Here is a 15,762-nt window from a genome sequence, read left to right as displayed (position 1 = left end):
TACTTAGGAACATTTGGTGCCTGAGAAGTATTTTGCCTCTGACAACATTTACAGTAGTTAAGCCAAATATAAGTGGGCTGTTATTTTCCTGCTAATGAGATGGGATGCTGGCCATCATTCTATTAAACAAATAGCCAATGCAGAGCATCTCTGGTGTCTATTTTTCAGCTGACACCCAAAGAAATATTTGAAATGTTAATTTCCTATACTGTTTTTAGCATTACAATGGTTTAATTAATCATGTGTTTAATTAAGAGTGTCTAGCTTACTTGAGAAAGCTAATTGTTAATATTGTACTTGGGTTTTAATTACACTTTTTTTCTCTTTCCAGTGGCTTTTCATGGTCTCTCTGTGAAAATCAAGAAGGAACCCCATAGCCCATGTTCGGAACTTGGCTCTGCTTGCAGTCAAGAGCAGCCATTTAAGTTCAGTTATGGGGAAAAGTGCCTGTACAATGTCAGGTAAAGCAATCAGGAGCATGTTTGCAGTGAGAACTGCTGTTTTAAATGAGGAATGACTAAAGAGTAATAAAACCATAATAGAGATCTTACAAAAGTTACCTCTTCAGCAGATAACAGACTAATGAGATAATGCATTTAGCTGATGAACACTGATGGATTTGTTTACAGTTGTATCAAACACATAATCATTTTAAAGTAGTGTTTTTCATCAAAATGCATATTCTCCATTCGTCCTCCACAGGAGATGGCCAGAGCTTAAAAACCCAGGGTGCAAGCATGAAATAGAAGGAAGAAGTGTGTTGTTTTGTGCAAGTACTTTCAAAATGCATTACACACCTTAGGAAAGAGAGATCTGTGTAACCAGCAAGAGATTGGCAGGTCTGAGCAACACATTAGGTATTAGTTAAGTTTTGCAGATGTTGTATATGTATATTTGTGAGTGATTACAACTTGGAATGGCAGTTAAATGCCTCCCTGACATCCGATCCCGTCAGAGCTCAGAAGCTAAGCAGGGTCAGCCTTGTACTTGGATGGGAGACCTCCTGGGAAATGCCGGATCCTGTAGGTTCTAGTCCTGAGGACTTCACTGTCACCGTCCAAGCTCGCTCGGCCGTGGCAGATGAACCTCAGGACTTAAACAGTGGAGCCAGTTCTGCGCACGCTGAGCCTCACCTAAAATGCACTGCGCAGGCTGGAAGGGCACACCTACGTGGGGAGAGCCCTTCCCAAATCTTCGTTCGCGAAGCTGAGCCACACACACAATTTGGAACAGTGTTTCATTAGGCTATGCATATTTGGTATTTATTCAAAAGCAAATTGTCTTTTTACAGGCATGATAATAAAAGCTTTTTTTAATTGTGGGTGGTGGACTTTATTGACTTTCTTTTGGTTGCATTTACATGTCACTCCTTCCTTTAGTGTCAGCAGCGAAAGATTTCTTAGTGACATTTCAGTCTATTTTAGAAACTTTTACCTATCTTGTGAATTTTTATTCTCGTAAATGTGCTACCAAAACTGTTAGCACTTAAAGCGTTTAACATTTTGGACATGAAGAGGGAAAAAAAAGAAGATGACTGGTACCTTTCATAAAGTAGTAGTCATAAAGTTGTAATTTGGTTTCAAATTCAAAGTATTCCATGGATGGATTTGATGGGTGCTAGGGAACCTGACATAGGAAATGATGCAAGCTTGTGCTTGCTATATGCTTAGTGTCTGCATTTTTCCTGTTTGGAAAAAGGGATGATCAAAGTATTCTCAAGTCCTTTCCTGATTTGCGACACCTTTGAAAACAGGATCTATGTATTTTTAGGACCAGCACTTTGTTGTTGAGAGAGAGGAGTAAAAAAACCCTGTTGGTAGAGGCTGCTGACATCCTAGTGTGGGTAGCTAAGCCAACATACCATTGTTTTTCTAGGTCAAATCCCTTCCCTCTAGCTGTATTGTTTTACTGTCTCATTTTGTAGTTTGTACAAGCTTTAAAAAAAAGGAGTCTTGACAGACAGTGCCAGCTCTTTGTGCTCTAGTCCAGGTGCTTCTACTTTTATGTATTTTGTATACCTCCTGTTAGAATGTCATTGTAAGACTGTGTCCTTTAAAAATACATTTCTATGCCCCAGAGAAGAAAATGCTGTGTCGAAACACTTGCCTCTAGCATGATTTGTTCTGTGCTCTTCTCAGTGTAGAGAACTCCTCTGCCCCAAACTTGTTAATAAGTTAGCTATAATAAAAAGCTTATAAATGTGACACTTGGGGTGATATTTTCTGGATATAGATGCTATGTTGTTTTTTTTTTTCTTTCTTCAGAAGAAGTAACCTGACTAGCTTTTCCCTTGCCTTACTAATAGTGCCTATGATCAGAAACCACAAGTGGGAATGAGGCCCTCCAACCCACCGACGCCATCCAGCACTCCTGTGTCACCACTGCACCATGCCTCTCCAAACTCATCTCAGACTCCTAAACCTGACCGAGTTTTCCCTACCCATCTCCCTCCATCCCAGTCCATTCAAGACAACAGCTTTCCTATGGACCACAGGTAAAACATGAAAGATGTGAGGGACCCATGCAGAAGGATCCTTTATATAAATCTCTTACAGAGGATAGTACTGGCTTCCTGCTCACAACTATTCCCTTTTAGGTTGAGGGACCAAGGTGAAAAATAGCAAGCTTCACAGTGTCGGAAATATGTGGGTTTTATGAAAGGCTGGCACCTGGCTTGGTGCACTACTGTAGGAATTCATATTGGCAGTGACAGAATTTTAATGACCTGCTGCTTCTGTGTTGTGAGGATGATTATAGTTGCTGGCTAATTTCATCTGGGCTCCCTTTCCCACAAAAGGTTGGACCAGATGTTCTTTCAATGTCCCTTCCAACCTGCCCTGTTCTATGGTTCTCTGATTCACTTGAGGCCAGAAAGCCCTACCAGGTGATGAAGTCACTCACAAAGCCCTACCAGGTGATGAAGTCACTCACAAGCATTTTCCTGGCTATAAGTATCTGGCCTCTTGCTAAGCAGTTCACCTATATGAAAGATAAGTGGCCATGTTACAGGGTTCCTGCTTCAGAATGTTGTTTGGAAGGGTGGGCCATTTTTCCAAACCCTTTTGTAATGCAGCGTTTCAAACAAACTAAAATGCCAACATAAACTGTGCTTAAATAACATTAATCTGAATAAAAGCCACAAGATCTAGAGACTAGAATTAAAGCTTAAACTGTCCTTAAGTCACCCCGTTTTGTTTTGATATGTTAGAAATCCTCAAACAGTTACCTTTCTTAGCTCAGTTTTGCTACATATATGCTTAGTGGCTTCTGAAAAGTCTGCTGTTGCGTGTATGAACCAAAGTTGGTTCAGATTCAAAGTACAGGAAGCTCAAGAATGATTGTGTTTGTTTTTCTGCATGAAAGTGTGAAGCTTCCAGAGAAAGATACAGGTTACTTTCTCCTTTTTCTTTTTTTTTTCAAGTGTATCTTGTTTATAGCAAGTGATAAAGGACTGTTTTTTGAGTCCAAACCCTTGTTTTTGGATACAATTTATCCTAACCCATATTGCATGATCCTGTTTTTGTCTGCTCTGTTGTATGATTGCTCTTGAACATTTAAAATTCCAATGGTGTGTAAAGATACATATATATGTGTTCATAAACTCAATTTACCCCTTAAACTTTATCAAATTAAGAAAGACATGAAGAGAAAATGTTGGGAGTGTGATTTGCATACGTCTGCTCTAATAAGGGTTGTTATCTCCAGATATTTGAAAAGATCCCTTCTGAAGGAGGTTGCTAAGGTTAATATTGCTGTTCTGTGCTCTGCTGGGCTAGCTTTAAGTACCACCCAAGGTTCTCTAGAAGTCCTTCTGGCAGCAAAGAAACACTTCACCATCTTCTCTCTGGCTGTGGACTGTGGTCTAACCACGCAGGCCCCTAGTGAAGCCAGGCAGCAGTTTTGATTACAGGATGGTGGAAAAATGTGTTCCTGTATATACACACCAGAGTCAGTCAAGCTGTCAGGAGACTGAAATCTCCAGAAGCCGAATAGGTTATGTGCAGAGAGCAGTAGTAAGATTTTTCAGATGACAAAAATCTTTTGTTTTAAAGTAGTTTGTAAAGAGAGTACTGAACCTGTATGTCAGTCCTCATTTGAGTACTTAGAGAGATTTGTGTGCACCTTAGTTTAGTCTATGCCCGTAACACTTACCCTGCACAAGCTTTGTAGGCTCTTTAAATGATTTCTGCTTTCTCTCCCCCAGTCTTTGATATTCATGTTCTTTGGGGCATTTTGCACTCATGCTTCCCTTCTGTAATAGATCATCATGTTGTCTAGTGAAGTCCAAAACTGCTGACTCAAGCAAAAAAAGAATCTCATTTTTCTCCCTTTTAAAAGTGTAGTTGTAATAGAAGATATTTTCTCCCATTTTCTTATTTATTCTGAATCTTGTGTTTGAAGCAAATGTGTACTTCATATTTTGGTGAAGTTCAAATTTCCTGATTTACAAGGTGATATGCTACTACAATGAGTGTATTTAGAAAATGTCATTTCAACAAATAACTTATCTCTGTGGGTTCATATGTGAATCTATAACTCAGGGTACATTCCTTTGGAACAAGTACTGGTGGCATAAGATGGCATTGGTATCTGGTACATACAGCCCATACATCTTCACACAGGGCATGAACGATAAGTGGTCCTAACAAGTACCAACAGGAAACAAATCCACTTGTATAAACAAATGGCTTGATTCCATACAAAGCTTCCAGTACAACAAGTAATATTAACTTCCTTTGAGGCTTTGTGAGTGAGCCTGTTTCTTATTTTATCTTCAAGTTGCAATTTTCTGATTCACTCCTTGACAGTTCTTAATGATAATTTCTGCTTCTTTTTTTGGCTAATGAAAAAAGGAAAAGAGGGAAATGAATGCAGTGCCAGTCAGCCTAACTGTTTCGTAATACATTTGAGTTTCTAAGTTTATTTTCTGCAGGTGTAGGTGGAATTGCAAAACCCAGTGTTACAGTGCAGTACTCTTTCTACTGCAAAAGCGATAGTATTTATAGCAGCATTAAGAAAATTAATTTTGTCTCCACTACTACATTGTAGTAGTTTCTGTCTCCAGTTTCCACAGTACTTGTAATTAAACTATGATAGTAAATATTTATCAGGCCAAGTTAGAGCAGTATTCTGACAGATTGTAGTAGAGTTTAAATTGTTTTAGAAATATGTACTACCTATGAATTGATAGCCAAGAGCTGTATTGCTTTTGCAATGAAGACCCTGCATTCATTGTTCGTCACTCACATAGTTTTTCTAGAAGTCTGGTTTTGCTTGCATGAGCAAAAGTTGATTTAGGTTCAAAGTACAGGAAACTCATGAATTACTAGATTAGGTCTTCATTTTTTTGAGTGTGTCAGTGAGAAGCTTCCAGAGAAAGACACAGGTTACATTTTTTCCCCTTTTTATGAAAAAAAGTGTATCTTGTTTATAAGTGATAACAGGACTAGTAAGTAGTTTATTGCAAGAATGTTACATCTGCTGTTGATTAGCACAGACACAATATTATTACCATGGTAGTTAACTACTGTGATAAATCTGAAGGAGATAAAGGAAGACTTTGTGCTGTTGATCAGGGCATGGTGGAGAAAATAGCGTCCTTGCATTCTTCTGTATGCTTCTGGACCTGCAGAGGTCCAAGTAATTACATTTAGGACTTTTAGGTCAGGTTATGTAGGTTTTAGGGAAGAAACAACAAGCATAGGTTCTTTATTAGCATTGCATGTAAATCAATGTCATTTAAAACTGAATTCTCTGATTTTATGCCTCCTGAAGAGCATTTGGGAGTAGCGAATGGCAGTGTGGCTTGTATGTATTCCTGACTTCATGCAGAAATGACTAAGGGAAAAAGTTAAGGCAGGAGGTTATTTCATAGAATCATAGAATCGATTGGGTTGGAAAAGACCTTCGAGATCATCAAGTCCAACCCTTGGTCCAACTCCACTCCATTTACCAGATCATGGCACTCAGTGCCATGTCCAATCTCAGTTTAAAAATCTCCAGGGATGGTGAATCCACCACCTCTCTGGGCAGCCCATTCCAATGCCTGATTACTCTCTCTGTAAAGAATGTTTTTCTGATATCCAACTTAAATTTCCCCTGGCAGAGCTTAAGCCCGTGCCCCCTTGTCCTATTGCTGAGTGCCTGGGAGAAGAGACCAACCCCCACCTGGCTATAACTTCCCTTCAGGTAGTTATAGACAGTGATGAGGTCACCTCTGAGCCTCCTCTTCTCCAGGCTAAACAACCCCAGCTCCCTCAGCCTCTCCCCATAGGACCTATGCTCCAGTCCCTTCACCAGCCTTGTAGCTCTTCTCTGGACCTGCTCCAGCACCTCAATATCCTTTCTGAACTGAGGGGCCCAGAACTGAACACAGCACTCAAGGTGTGGCCTCACCAATGCAGAGTACAGGGGAAGGATCACTTCCCTGGTCCTGCTGGCCACGCTATTTTTGATACAGGACAGGATCCCATTGGCCTTCTTGGCCACCTGGGCACACTGTTGGCTCATGTTGAGCTTCCTGTCAATTAGTACTCCAAGGTTCCTTTCTGCCTGGCTGCTCTCCAGCCACTCTGTGCCCAGCCTGTAGCGCTGCAGGGGGTTGTTGTGGCCAAAGTGCAGGACCCGGCGTTTGGCCTTATTGAACTTCATCCCATTGGAATCAGCTCATCTGTCAAGTCTATCCAGATCCCTCTACAGAGCCCTCCTGCCTTCCAGCAGATCGACACTCTTTCTTAAGCATTGTTTCTTTTAGCAAAAATATGTACCCTCTCCTTCTAGTGGGCTGCTGACATTCCCATCCCATTACAGCTGGAGTGGAGTGCCAGCCTTACACAGATAGGTCTCTCGTGGCACTATCCCTGAGAGGACAAAACAGTGGACTTTTACCCTGGAATGTTTCCAAATGTTAGAGCAGACAGTACTCTATTCAAAATGTTTTTATTGTGGTCAGAATGGTTTTCGTGTAACAGTAAAATGGGTAAGAATAAATTAGAGTGAAAGCAGTATGTTGCTAACACTTGTGAAAGAGCAGAGAACTCTACCTACACCCCTTTGTGTTACTATGGTACTGTCTACTGTTTTGAAGCTCATGCATTTCCTGTTTGCCTCTTCTGTTGGGAGAAGATAATGAAAACAAAGAGGATGTGGTGGGGACAGGTCTTAGAGCTGGTATTAGTAGGTGGGAATTCTGTTTCTTTTCTTGTTGCTGTTCTACAACACAGGTGATCCTGATGGGAGCACTTGGCATAACTATAAACAAAGTTTTTGTTACTGAGAAAGTGATACAACCACTAATAATGACCATTTGGGAAACAGAATGTAGCTCGAGTCCTTTACGTTACATCTCTGACTTGTGTCCTAGATTTCGCCGCCAGCTCTCTGAACCTTGCAATTCTTTCCCACCTTTGCCTGCAATGCCAAGGGAAGGACGTCCAGTATATCAGCGCCAGATGTCTGAACCAAACATCCCTTTCCCACCTCAAGGTTTTAAGCAGGAGTACCACGATCCAGTTTATGAACACAACGCTATGGTTGGCAGTGCAGCCAGTCAAAATTTCCCACCTCCTCTGATGATTAAACAGGAACCTAGGGATTTTGCATATGATTCAGGTAGGTGAGAATCTCCTTGAGTTCTACATAGTAAAGGGATAAATGAGTTCCAGACAGTGCTATTCATGTTCTGCTTGTATGAATTGAAACTTGCTCTTTTTGATACTTAAATCTCACAAATTATGTCTGAGATAGCTTGCAAAGTAGTAAGGTTGCTGCATAATACAGTGTGACTTGTGCCACCATTGCTTGCTCTTTAAAGGATTTAATTTTCTAGAACTCTGTGTCCAGAAAGTGCACAGATTAAGAAGCTGGGGAAGAAAGTCATGAGTACAAAACTGAGCTTTTTTAAGATGGAACTTGTTCTGTACTAGCTCATCTCTGACCTCTGAATTTGTGTGTTTCATTTTGCGAGCTCTTTCATTTGTCTGCCAGAAACAGAGGACTCTCTCTCCTCTTGCTTGTGTTACTTTAAATCAGGAGTAACTGCACTGAAGTGCGGTTTATACAGCTATAAAACCAATGAGGGAGAAGAATCAGCCAAATTGGTGTCAGCTTCTCTGTTTGCACATACTGCTGTGTTTTGTGGAGGTACATAATCTGTGATGCCAGGTTGCTGATGTAGAGAATACGCTGTTGCTGTTAATAATGTTTATTATGATTGTGCTTATTGGGCAACTGGAATGGAGCCTTATTGCTGTACGGACAGTACAAAATAGAGGAGGTGGCAGCAGAGCCTGCTCTCAATGTTCAAAATAGAGAAGATAAGCAATAGAAAGATAGAAAAATAAGTCAAGGGAATAACATTGTAAATGTTTGACATGACTTAAACATAATATTTATATTAAACTTGGCAAAAGAGAGAGAGATTTAAGGATACAAAAAAGGAGTTTAGTGTGAGTACCAAGTAACATGGAGAAGCAAGCTGGAAAAGTAGTATGAAGAGATTAAAACACATGGACTGGGCTAGGTGGAGTAAACAGTTGATTGGTTTGGAGCCAAGAAAATACAATCAAAACATGTTTCTCACTTTTAGTGTGATTTCTGCAGCTCCTCTTTGGTTTCTGCCTCTGTCCTGCTTCATGTATGCCACACGGTTGAAAGGGAAGAATTTCGGTGGGTCCCAATGATGTTTCTGGAGAAGGATAGGTTGCTTTTGTACACGTCTGCTGAGTTGGGCAAGGGGAATGGGTGGCCCTTTCTGACTTCAGTCTGACTCCCTCTTCTTCTGGCTGCTGCTGTGCCCCCAGGGCTCTCTTGCAGATTCAGTCTCTGGTTATGTGCTTTTGCAGTTTATTTCCCAAAGTCTACACAGCAGCTGAGTTGAAATGTCCTTTGAAATTGTAGCTCATGACAAACTGTCTTGCAATTTGATACAGTGTAGAACTGGTTTTTATTGTCTTTCTGTAGCTAACTTAACATTGTCTGTTTAGTGGGGCATTTTGTGATATCATTAAAGTGCTTGTTACAGAGTTGATCTCAATGTTAGAATAGGGGAATTTGGAAAGTAGAGATGATTTTTTCTTTCTTGTTCTTCACAAGTGAAGAACCAGTCCCTAGGAAAGGGACTAAGGGTAAAATATTTCTTCAAGTTTAAATATAAGACAAGATGAAAAGGAGTTCACATTACAAGGATCAGATCTAAAACTCAGCTCATTCATTGATGAAGGTCCTGAGATACGTGACTTTGGCAGTTGGGTATCTCTAATCTTACAGAGCGGAATGGGAGAGACTGTGTAGTTAATGTGGCAGTGGATAAAAAATGGTAGACTGGAGTTTCAGGCACTGCCAGTTGGTTGCAACCTTCACAAGCCCTGTAACTTGTTCTGCTAAATTAAAGGCCAAAAAAAGGCCCTTTTGTAAACATGCTTCATATTTGGCTCAGAAGTGGAATCTCTTTATGGCATGCTATTACTTTTCAGTCTAAGTTAGCTGCTAGAATTCATCTTTCTTTACAAGATTCTTTATGGAAAAAGGCAGGAAATTTTATTCTGAAAGGATGTACAAAATTTTGTCCAGTCCTGTCTTGCCAATTTTTTTTGTGCCGGTAAGAACAACATTCCACTTTATAGTAATGATGTTCAAGCAAAATTATTGTTTCCTTTGTAGATGAATGATTAGTTTTTAAAAATGTAATAGTGTGTAACCAGTGGTCATGAAAAATTAATCTGTTGGTATCAGGAAGTATTTTTATTGGCCTAAGAATCACTGCATTTAAGTTGACACATCTGTATGCTCTATAAATTGCAGTCAACAACTGTGGTTTGTTGGTATTTTGTGTTGTTACCATCTGTTCTCTAGAAACCATCATTTTCCATCCTTTCTAAGAGTACATTAAGTAACCCCTTAGGAAACATAATGTATTTGTCACTGAATAATTTTTCACCTATGGATGTTCAGGGAAGGAGGAATGCCAGGGTGAAAAGTCTTTTTTGCAGGGTATTTTATTGCAGCTCAGATAAAAATATAGAAACATATTTAAAAAGCTCATTGTAGTGCACTGAGATGTTCCTTTTGGGATGTTTTAAAAAGAACCTCATGGAAGTTCATTGTTTTTTGTGCACTACTCTCTTACACTTTGAGGGAAGCTGGTGAATGGGAAACATTATTATAGAATGATTATAACTCTATTAAAACATGACATTAATTATGACATGGAAAATGGCAGATCAATTAGTTGTAATTGTAATTGCAGGTATGCAATTTCTACTGCAGAATGTGAGATAATGGAAAAAGAAAAATGTCAACAGAGTAGAGGCTTTTCATCCACAATTGTACAAGTCACAGTGCATCATATATGTTTAATCAGACATTTTCTGCCACAGGTTTTTTTTTTTCATGGCTGACAATTGGATATATTTAGTACTTGATAGTATGTCTAGCAACTTTAGGCACAAAGATGCAGCCAAGGACATACAGAGCTTTGAGATTTGGCATCATTAATGAACATACTCCAAAAGGTTTCCCAAGACCTTTGTTTACAAGGCCTCAAAGTGGGCATTGCTGTATAGTTAGCCCTTCTAGAATTCAGTAATTTATTCAGGTACTCAAACAAAAAGGCCAAATTTGATACACCTCATAAATTCTGGGCTTTATTTTCAAGCAGGACCTTCAGAGGCTTGATCCTTCCTACGTAATTTAGTATGTTTGCAAATATACAAAGGTATGACTCTATCAATGAGTGTATCAATACTAAAAAATAAAGTTTTAAAATGACATCTTAAATTATTAATTTCAAACCTTCTATTTTGTTTTACCCAATTGAAATAGTTCTTTTGGTTGAGAAGTTTTTGTGACCATGCCTTTGGAAACAGAAATTTATCACACAATGGTGCTAGAGATAAGTAGAGGAGGAATTTTTGCTTGCACATACTTCTTACTGATTGCCAGGAATTTCTCAGTTGAAATCTGCATAGATTCAATATTTTCTGAGCAGGTTAGAGGCATTAGCAGAGCTATTCTCACAGTTTCATTTCAAGGTAGCCTCATGGTTGAATGTATCTTAGAAAATTTGGATTCTCTCCTTGTCACTTCCAAATTTTCTTCCAAGTTATTTATTAGTCACATCACTTAAAAATGAACTCTACAGACAAAATTATTAGCCTCCATGTGTTGCTTTCTGAATAGCTCATCCCTTTAATTCCTAGAGCCCTCACAAGCAATAAATGCCTTGTGTTGACATATAAGAATGGATGAAAAACTGCCCCTCTGTTAAGAGAGATGAGCAGAGGCAGAGAGACACATAAGATACATATATATACCTGTTCATTTTAGGTACCCAGTTAGACATGGATAATTTTTAAAGAACATTACGTACCACATATGTTCAAAGCATAGCTGCTGGGGACTTTTTTTGTATTTCTAGATGAAGAAGTATGGGAACATCAGATTAGGGTCTCAGTGTAGGCACTGTAAAAATAAGAAATGCATAATACCAAAAAGTCTGGCAGAAGCAACATGGCTACTTTGGAAAACCTCACTGGGCTTTGTTCAGACTATTCAGCTGTATTATCTTTTCCTTTCTTGAAAACTTCTGCCTTATTAAAGTATACAGCTTCCAGCCCCTGTAACAAATTAAGCAGGGCTTCCACCTGCAAAGCCATTTACAGTATGGCTCTCCCTCCGGCAAGCAGTTTTGACTTGGACACTTGAGACAACAGTGCCGAAGCAAGAGTCTGTATCATAATTCATTTGCATCAAAAGAATTGTATCAAGTTTGTGCAGGAAGTTGTTAATTATGACACTTATTAACCTCCTAGGTTTGCTCTTATGTGGAATGGTGTTAGTATTCTGCCATCCATGTTATAAATGTGGATTTACCTAATGACCAGGAACAGAATAAAATGCATGAGTCCTTTCACATACCTGATGTGGTGTTTTTTAAACAGCAAGTCAATGCATAATCATGTGGAAAAAGGTCCGTAGTAGCATACTCTTTCCTAGGCATCAGCTTACATGTTCTTAATTTTAGGAGTTTGCAGAACAGCACAAGGGAAAGTGTTGAATTAAAATTTCAAGGCAAAAAAATTATTTCTTCAAAGAATATTTATGTGCTGATTACTTTTTTCCCCCCATTTCTTTTTTAAACAGCAATTGGATATTGTTCTTCTGAAGGCAAATTTTAGACATTTGGAGATGCTAGTATGTAGAGAAAAGGAAAATCTTAGCTGTCAGAGTAAGTGCATGTTTGCTTTCTTCAGGATACTCTCTGGTGCATTGACCAGTGCAGCATTTAAAGTGATACAACTTATGGTGCTTCTACTACTGACTTTGATTATACCGGTTAATTTTTGTATAGTGCTCTGAAAACGTAAAGTGCTGTGAGAATGGTTATTATTACTCCAGTTTTTCCCCTGGGAGATTATTTCACAGACAAATAGACTTCACAGTGAAGAAATGTTTCTTGATCATAAGCCTTAGTTTTCTCTTTGATCAGTTCCATTCTCGTACCTACACCTCGTCGTAAACAATTTCTTGGTATTAATGTACTACCTCTAAATCTCTGTAGATGGTTTGTGTGGATGCTGTCAGTGTGACTCATGGAGATCTTGGATCTTGCTTCATAAATCATCCAACTGCATAATCTTTTCCTCATATTCTCTCTAGGTTTCCTTTCTTTTGCCTTTTTTTTCCTTTGTTTTGTGTCAGGCTGCAACTATTTGCAATATTTTTGAACACAGTTTTACAAAATGCTTTGTGAAACAGAAGTGACTCCATCCTTTTCTTGGAAATAGTGCTTCACTATACATATCTGAAAACTGCATCTCCTTATGGCCTTAAAAATTCTTTTAGACCGAGGTAGAATTGTTCTGAATGAAAATTCGGATGGTGTAAAAGCAGGAGGGGAGAAGGGATCGGACTTTGCTCTTGAGTTAGTAGGTTTAAGAAGTCTCTCCTCCTCATTTTTGGTTTTGCAGTTTTCCCCATGGTTTACAGTACAGTACAATGTTTTGGGAGCTTGCCTTTGCTGTGTTACTTCAGTGAATGAGTATGGATTTTGTTCAGCAGTTAAATTGCACTGCACTTCGCACTTGTTCTTAAAACACAAACACACATCCACTGTTAAACGGTAGGACAGTAGACAATAAGAGCATCTGAGGGAGAAACTTGGGAAACCTGGAAGATTGCTATGAAAGGCAGAATTTTAACTTTTCACTTGCTTCCAATTTAACTGATTTCCTCTATTCACTAATTCTGTCTGAAATAAATCTGTAGTTAGAATGGAATTAATTTTGTATTGTTATCTTCATGAAAAAAGGAAAACCTGAATACCAAGTTAATGTGACTATATATATTCAGGAGACCATACATATATTTTTACTTTCAAAGCAGACAATACGATCTGAAAAATTGTCCTGCAGTGCCTGTTTTTCAAAGAGATGGATAAATATCCTGTAAATCTACAGTTACAGTAAGTGGCACTGGCTAATGATTTGATTTGAGGATTGAGAGCACAGTCTGGATTTACTCTTTGTGCATTAACACAGGTCAAATGGACACAGGCTGCATTTTAAATCAGTAATGGAAGGCTGAAGCCTGCCCTAAACCAATCATATCAGCCTTGTCCAAGACCGATTGATCCCAAGAGACTGAGCCCTGTGAGTACAGCTTTTATATGAATGGACTCTGTGCAGCCTGAAGTTTCATTCATAAAATGGATGCTGAAGGGAAAAAAAAAAGAAAAGCCAACCCACACACGCCAAACCCTGGAATGTCCATTTATGCGGAGCTGAAGGGTGTAGTGTTCCCTCAGCTGCTGCTTTTGCCAGTTGCCTTAAAGTAATGATTAATGCTGCTTGGCCCTGCCTGCCTGCAACCTGACACCATTTATGGCCTTGGTGTGTTTCTAATGTATAGTGAATGAGAAGGCTACTTTCTCAAATCAGAAACATAAACAGGAACTGGTTGGTCTGAATTCCATTCAAATATGTCACTTCAGCCGTGCAGTGTTTGTCCAACTTCGATTTTACAGGCAGGGGGTGGGGTGGGGTGGGGGAGAAAAAGCAACACAGACATTTTTGCAGTAAGATTACCAACAAAAGGAGCGAGGGGGAGAGAAAGTACTGCTGTCTTTTGTTGAATTCAAAGGAGAGTGATGTTGAAGATACATTTTTCAGTTACTGAGGTTAATAAAAGCAAATACATGATTTTAAAGTATGCTCAAAAGATCAGCTCCATGTGGAATTTCAATTGAGAGCTGAATGTATGAGCCTTTGTTTTCCTGTTCTGCTGTATAAAAAGTTACACATCGCCTAGACAGGCTGTTGACATCTGGTCTCACAAAATGCATTAGATGTTTTTAGATCTAAAACCCGAAGTTGTGGAAAGGAAGCTGTTTGCATAAGGGTTTTTTTCTGTATGTTTATACTAATTACACTTAGACATGACCTGATGGAACCAAATCTGATTCTCTGATACAGATTTTTTGTCAAGGGAGGTATAAGAAATTCACTTAACAAAGTTTAGGTAGCTATTTTTTAGAAGGAAGTGTATGTCTATGAGTGCACATACTTGTAGGGTTTTTTTCCCCCCAATAGCTGGTGCAAAGGCTTATGACAGAGAAAATGGTGAATAACCTTCCATTCTGAATGTTTTTAAATTACATAATAATTTTGGAAAAGATTGCTTAATTTTGCATGCTGAACCTGCTACGGAAAAAAGAATACTGACTTGTGTATTGCCAGGATTTTACCGATTTACTAATTCGTAGGAATCTGTCATTACGTAGCTTCTGAGGGGATAGTGCTTTTAAAAGTGCTTGAATTAAAACTTGATCTATCAGCATTTGAGTGGTAAAATACATTCAAGCAATTCTTATATAAGGAGATTGTAATTAGTTCCAGTAATTTTACCTACATGCCTCCTTTTGGGGAGTCATTTGAGTTTCAATCTAAATGTGTTCTGCCAGTTTAAAAAATTACAATTTTCATGATCCAAAAGAATGATTTGGTACTTCTCCCTGCAAGATCCATATCATGTATTTTTCTTAGTGATGCCTGGTGCTGCCTTAACCAATTGATGCACTTGAGAAATTGCCTTTCTTACCTAAAAAGGTCCTGTTTTCTGGTGATTTCAGTATTACTTTTCACCCTAGAGCTAGTTAGAGCTTCTCAGTGATGGGGGAAACAGCTGCTTTCCACCAGGAGGCTAAATGTGTTTCAGTGGTGGATGAAGCACTCCTTTGTAAACAGTTTGTCAGTGCTCTTGGAAATCCACGAACAGAAAAGTTATTTGCAGTGGGATTGTGATGTTTGAAGTCTGATGCCAAAAGTATGATGTGTTCTAGCTTGAACACTTTATTTTTAAAAGGCTACTTTCCTCTCTGCACTTGGTAAAAATCTCTCCCACTGTACAAACTACCTCTCTACGTACCAGAGAAGTGCTTGTATTGCTCAAGTAAGCACTTTGTGAAGCTCTGTAAGACAGCGAAGGGTTGTCTGGAGTGTCGCAGCATGTGTATCACAGGGTCAGGTTGACATGTGTGAGTGACACCTGGGAGGCAGGTTACTCCCAGCTGCCTGAGGGGCTTGCGGTTGCCCTTCTATACCCAACAGCACAAAGAGAAAGAATCTGCATGTGTTGCATTTCTTGTCTGTGGGAACACAAGTGACACATTTAAGTCTATCTGTATAGATATACAAACTCTAAATTGCTGAAATAGGAGGCAAAATTCACATAATTACTTTTCAGATTAAAAAAACAAAACAAGAG

The 15,762-nt window shown here is 39.1% G+C and overlaps 1 protein-coding gene across 3 annotated transcripts in view; it reads left to right on the top strand.

The window, feature by feature from the left end:
• The window catches only part of ETV1 (ETS variant transcription factor 1), a 66,789-nt gene that overhangs the window by 32,884 nt on the left and 18,143 nt on the right, over positions 1-15,762 (top strand). For all 3 annotated transcript variants that reach the window (XM_071560823.1, XM_071560824.1, XM_071560825.1), the window contains 3 exons: positions 332-461; positions 2,306-2,494; positions 7,364-7,611. In XM_071560823.1, coding sequence (XP_071416924.1) covers positions 332-461; positions 2,306-2,494; positions 7,364-7,611 — 567 coding nt within the window. The remainder of the gene's footprint in view (positions 1-331; positions 462-2,305; positions 2,495-7,363; positions 7,612-15,762) is intronic.

The sequence above is a fragment of the Pithys albifrons genome, chromosome 7 (genome assembly GCF_047495875.1).
Source record: "Pithys albifrons albifrons isolate INPA30051 chromosome 7, PitAlb_v1, whole genome shotgun sequence".
NCBI classification, from domain to species: domain Eukaryota; kingdom Metazoa; phylum Chordata; class Aves; order Passeriformes; family Thamnophilidae; genus Pithys; species Pithys albifrons.
This window is presented reverse-complemented; position numbering and strand designations above follow the sequence as displayed.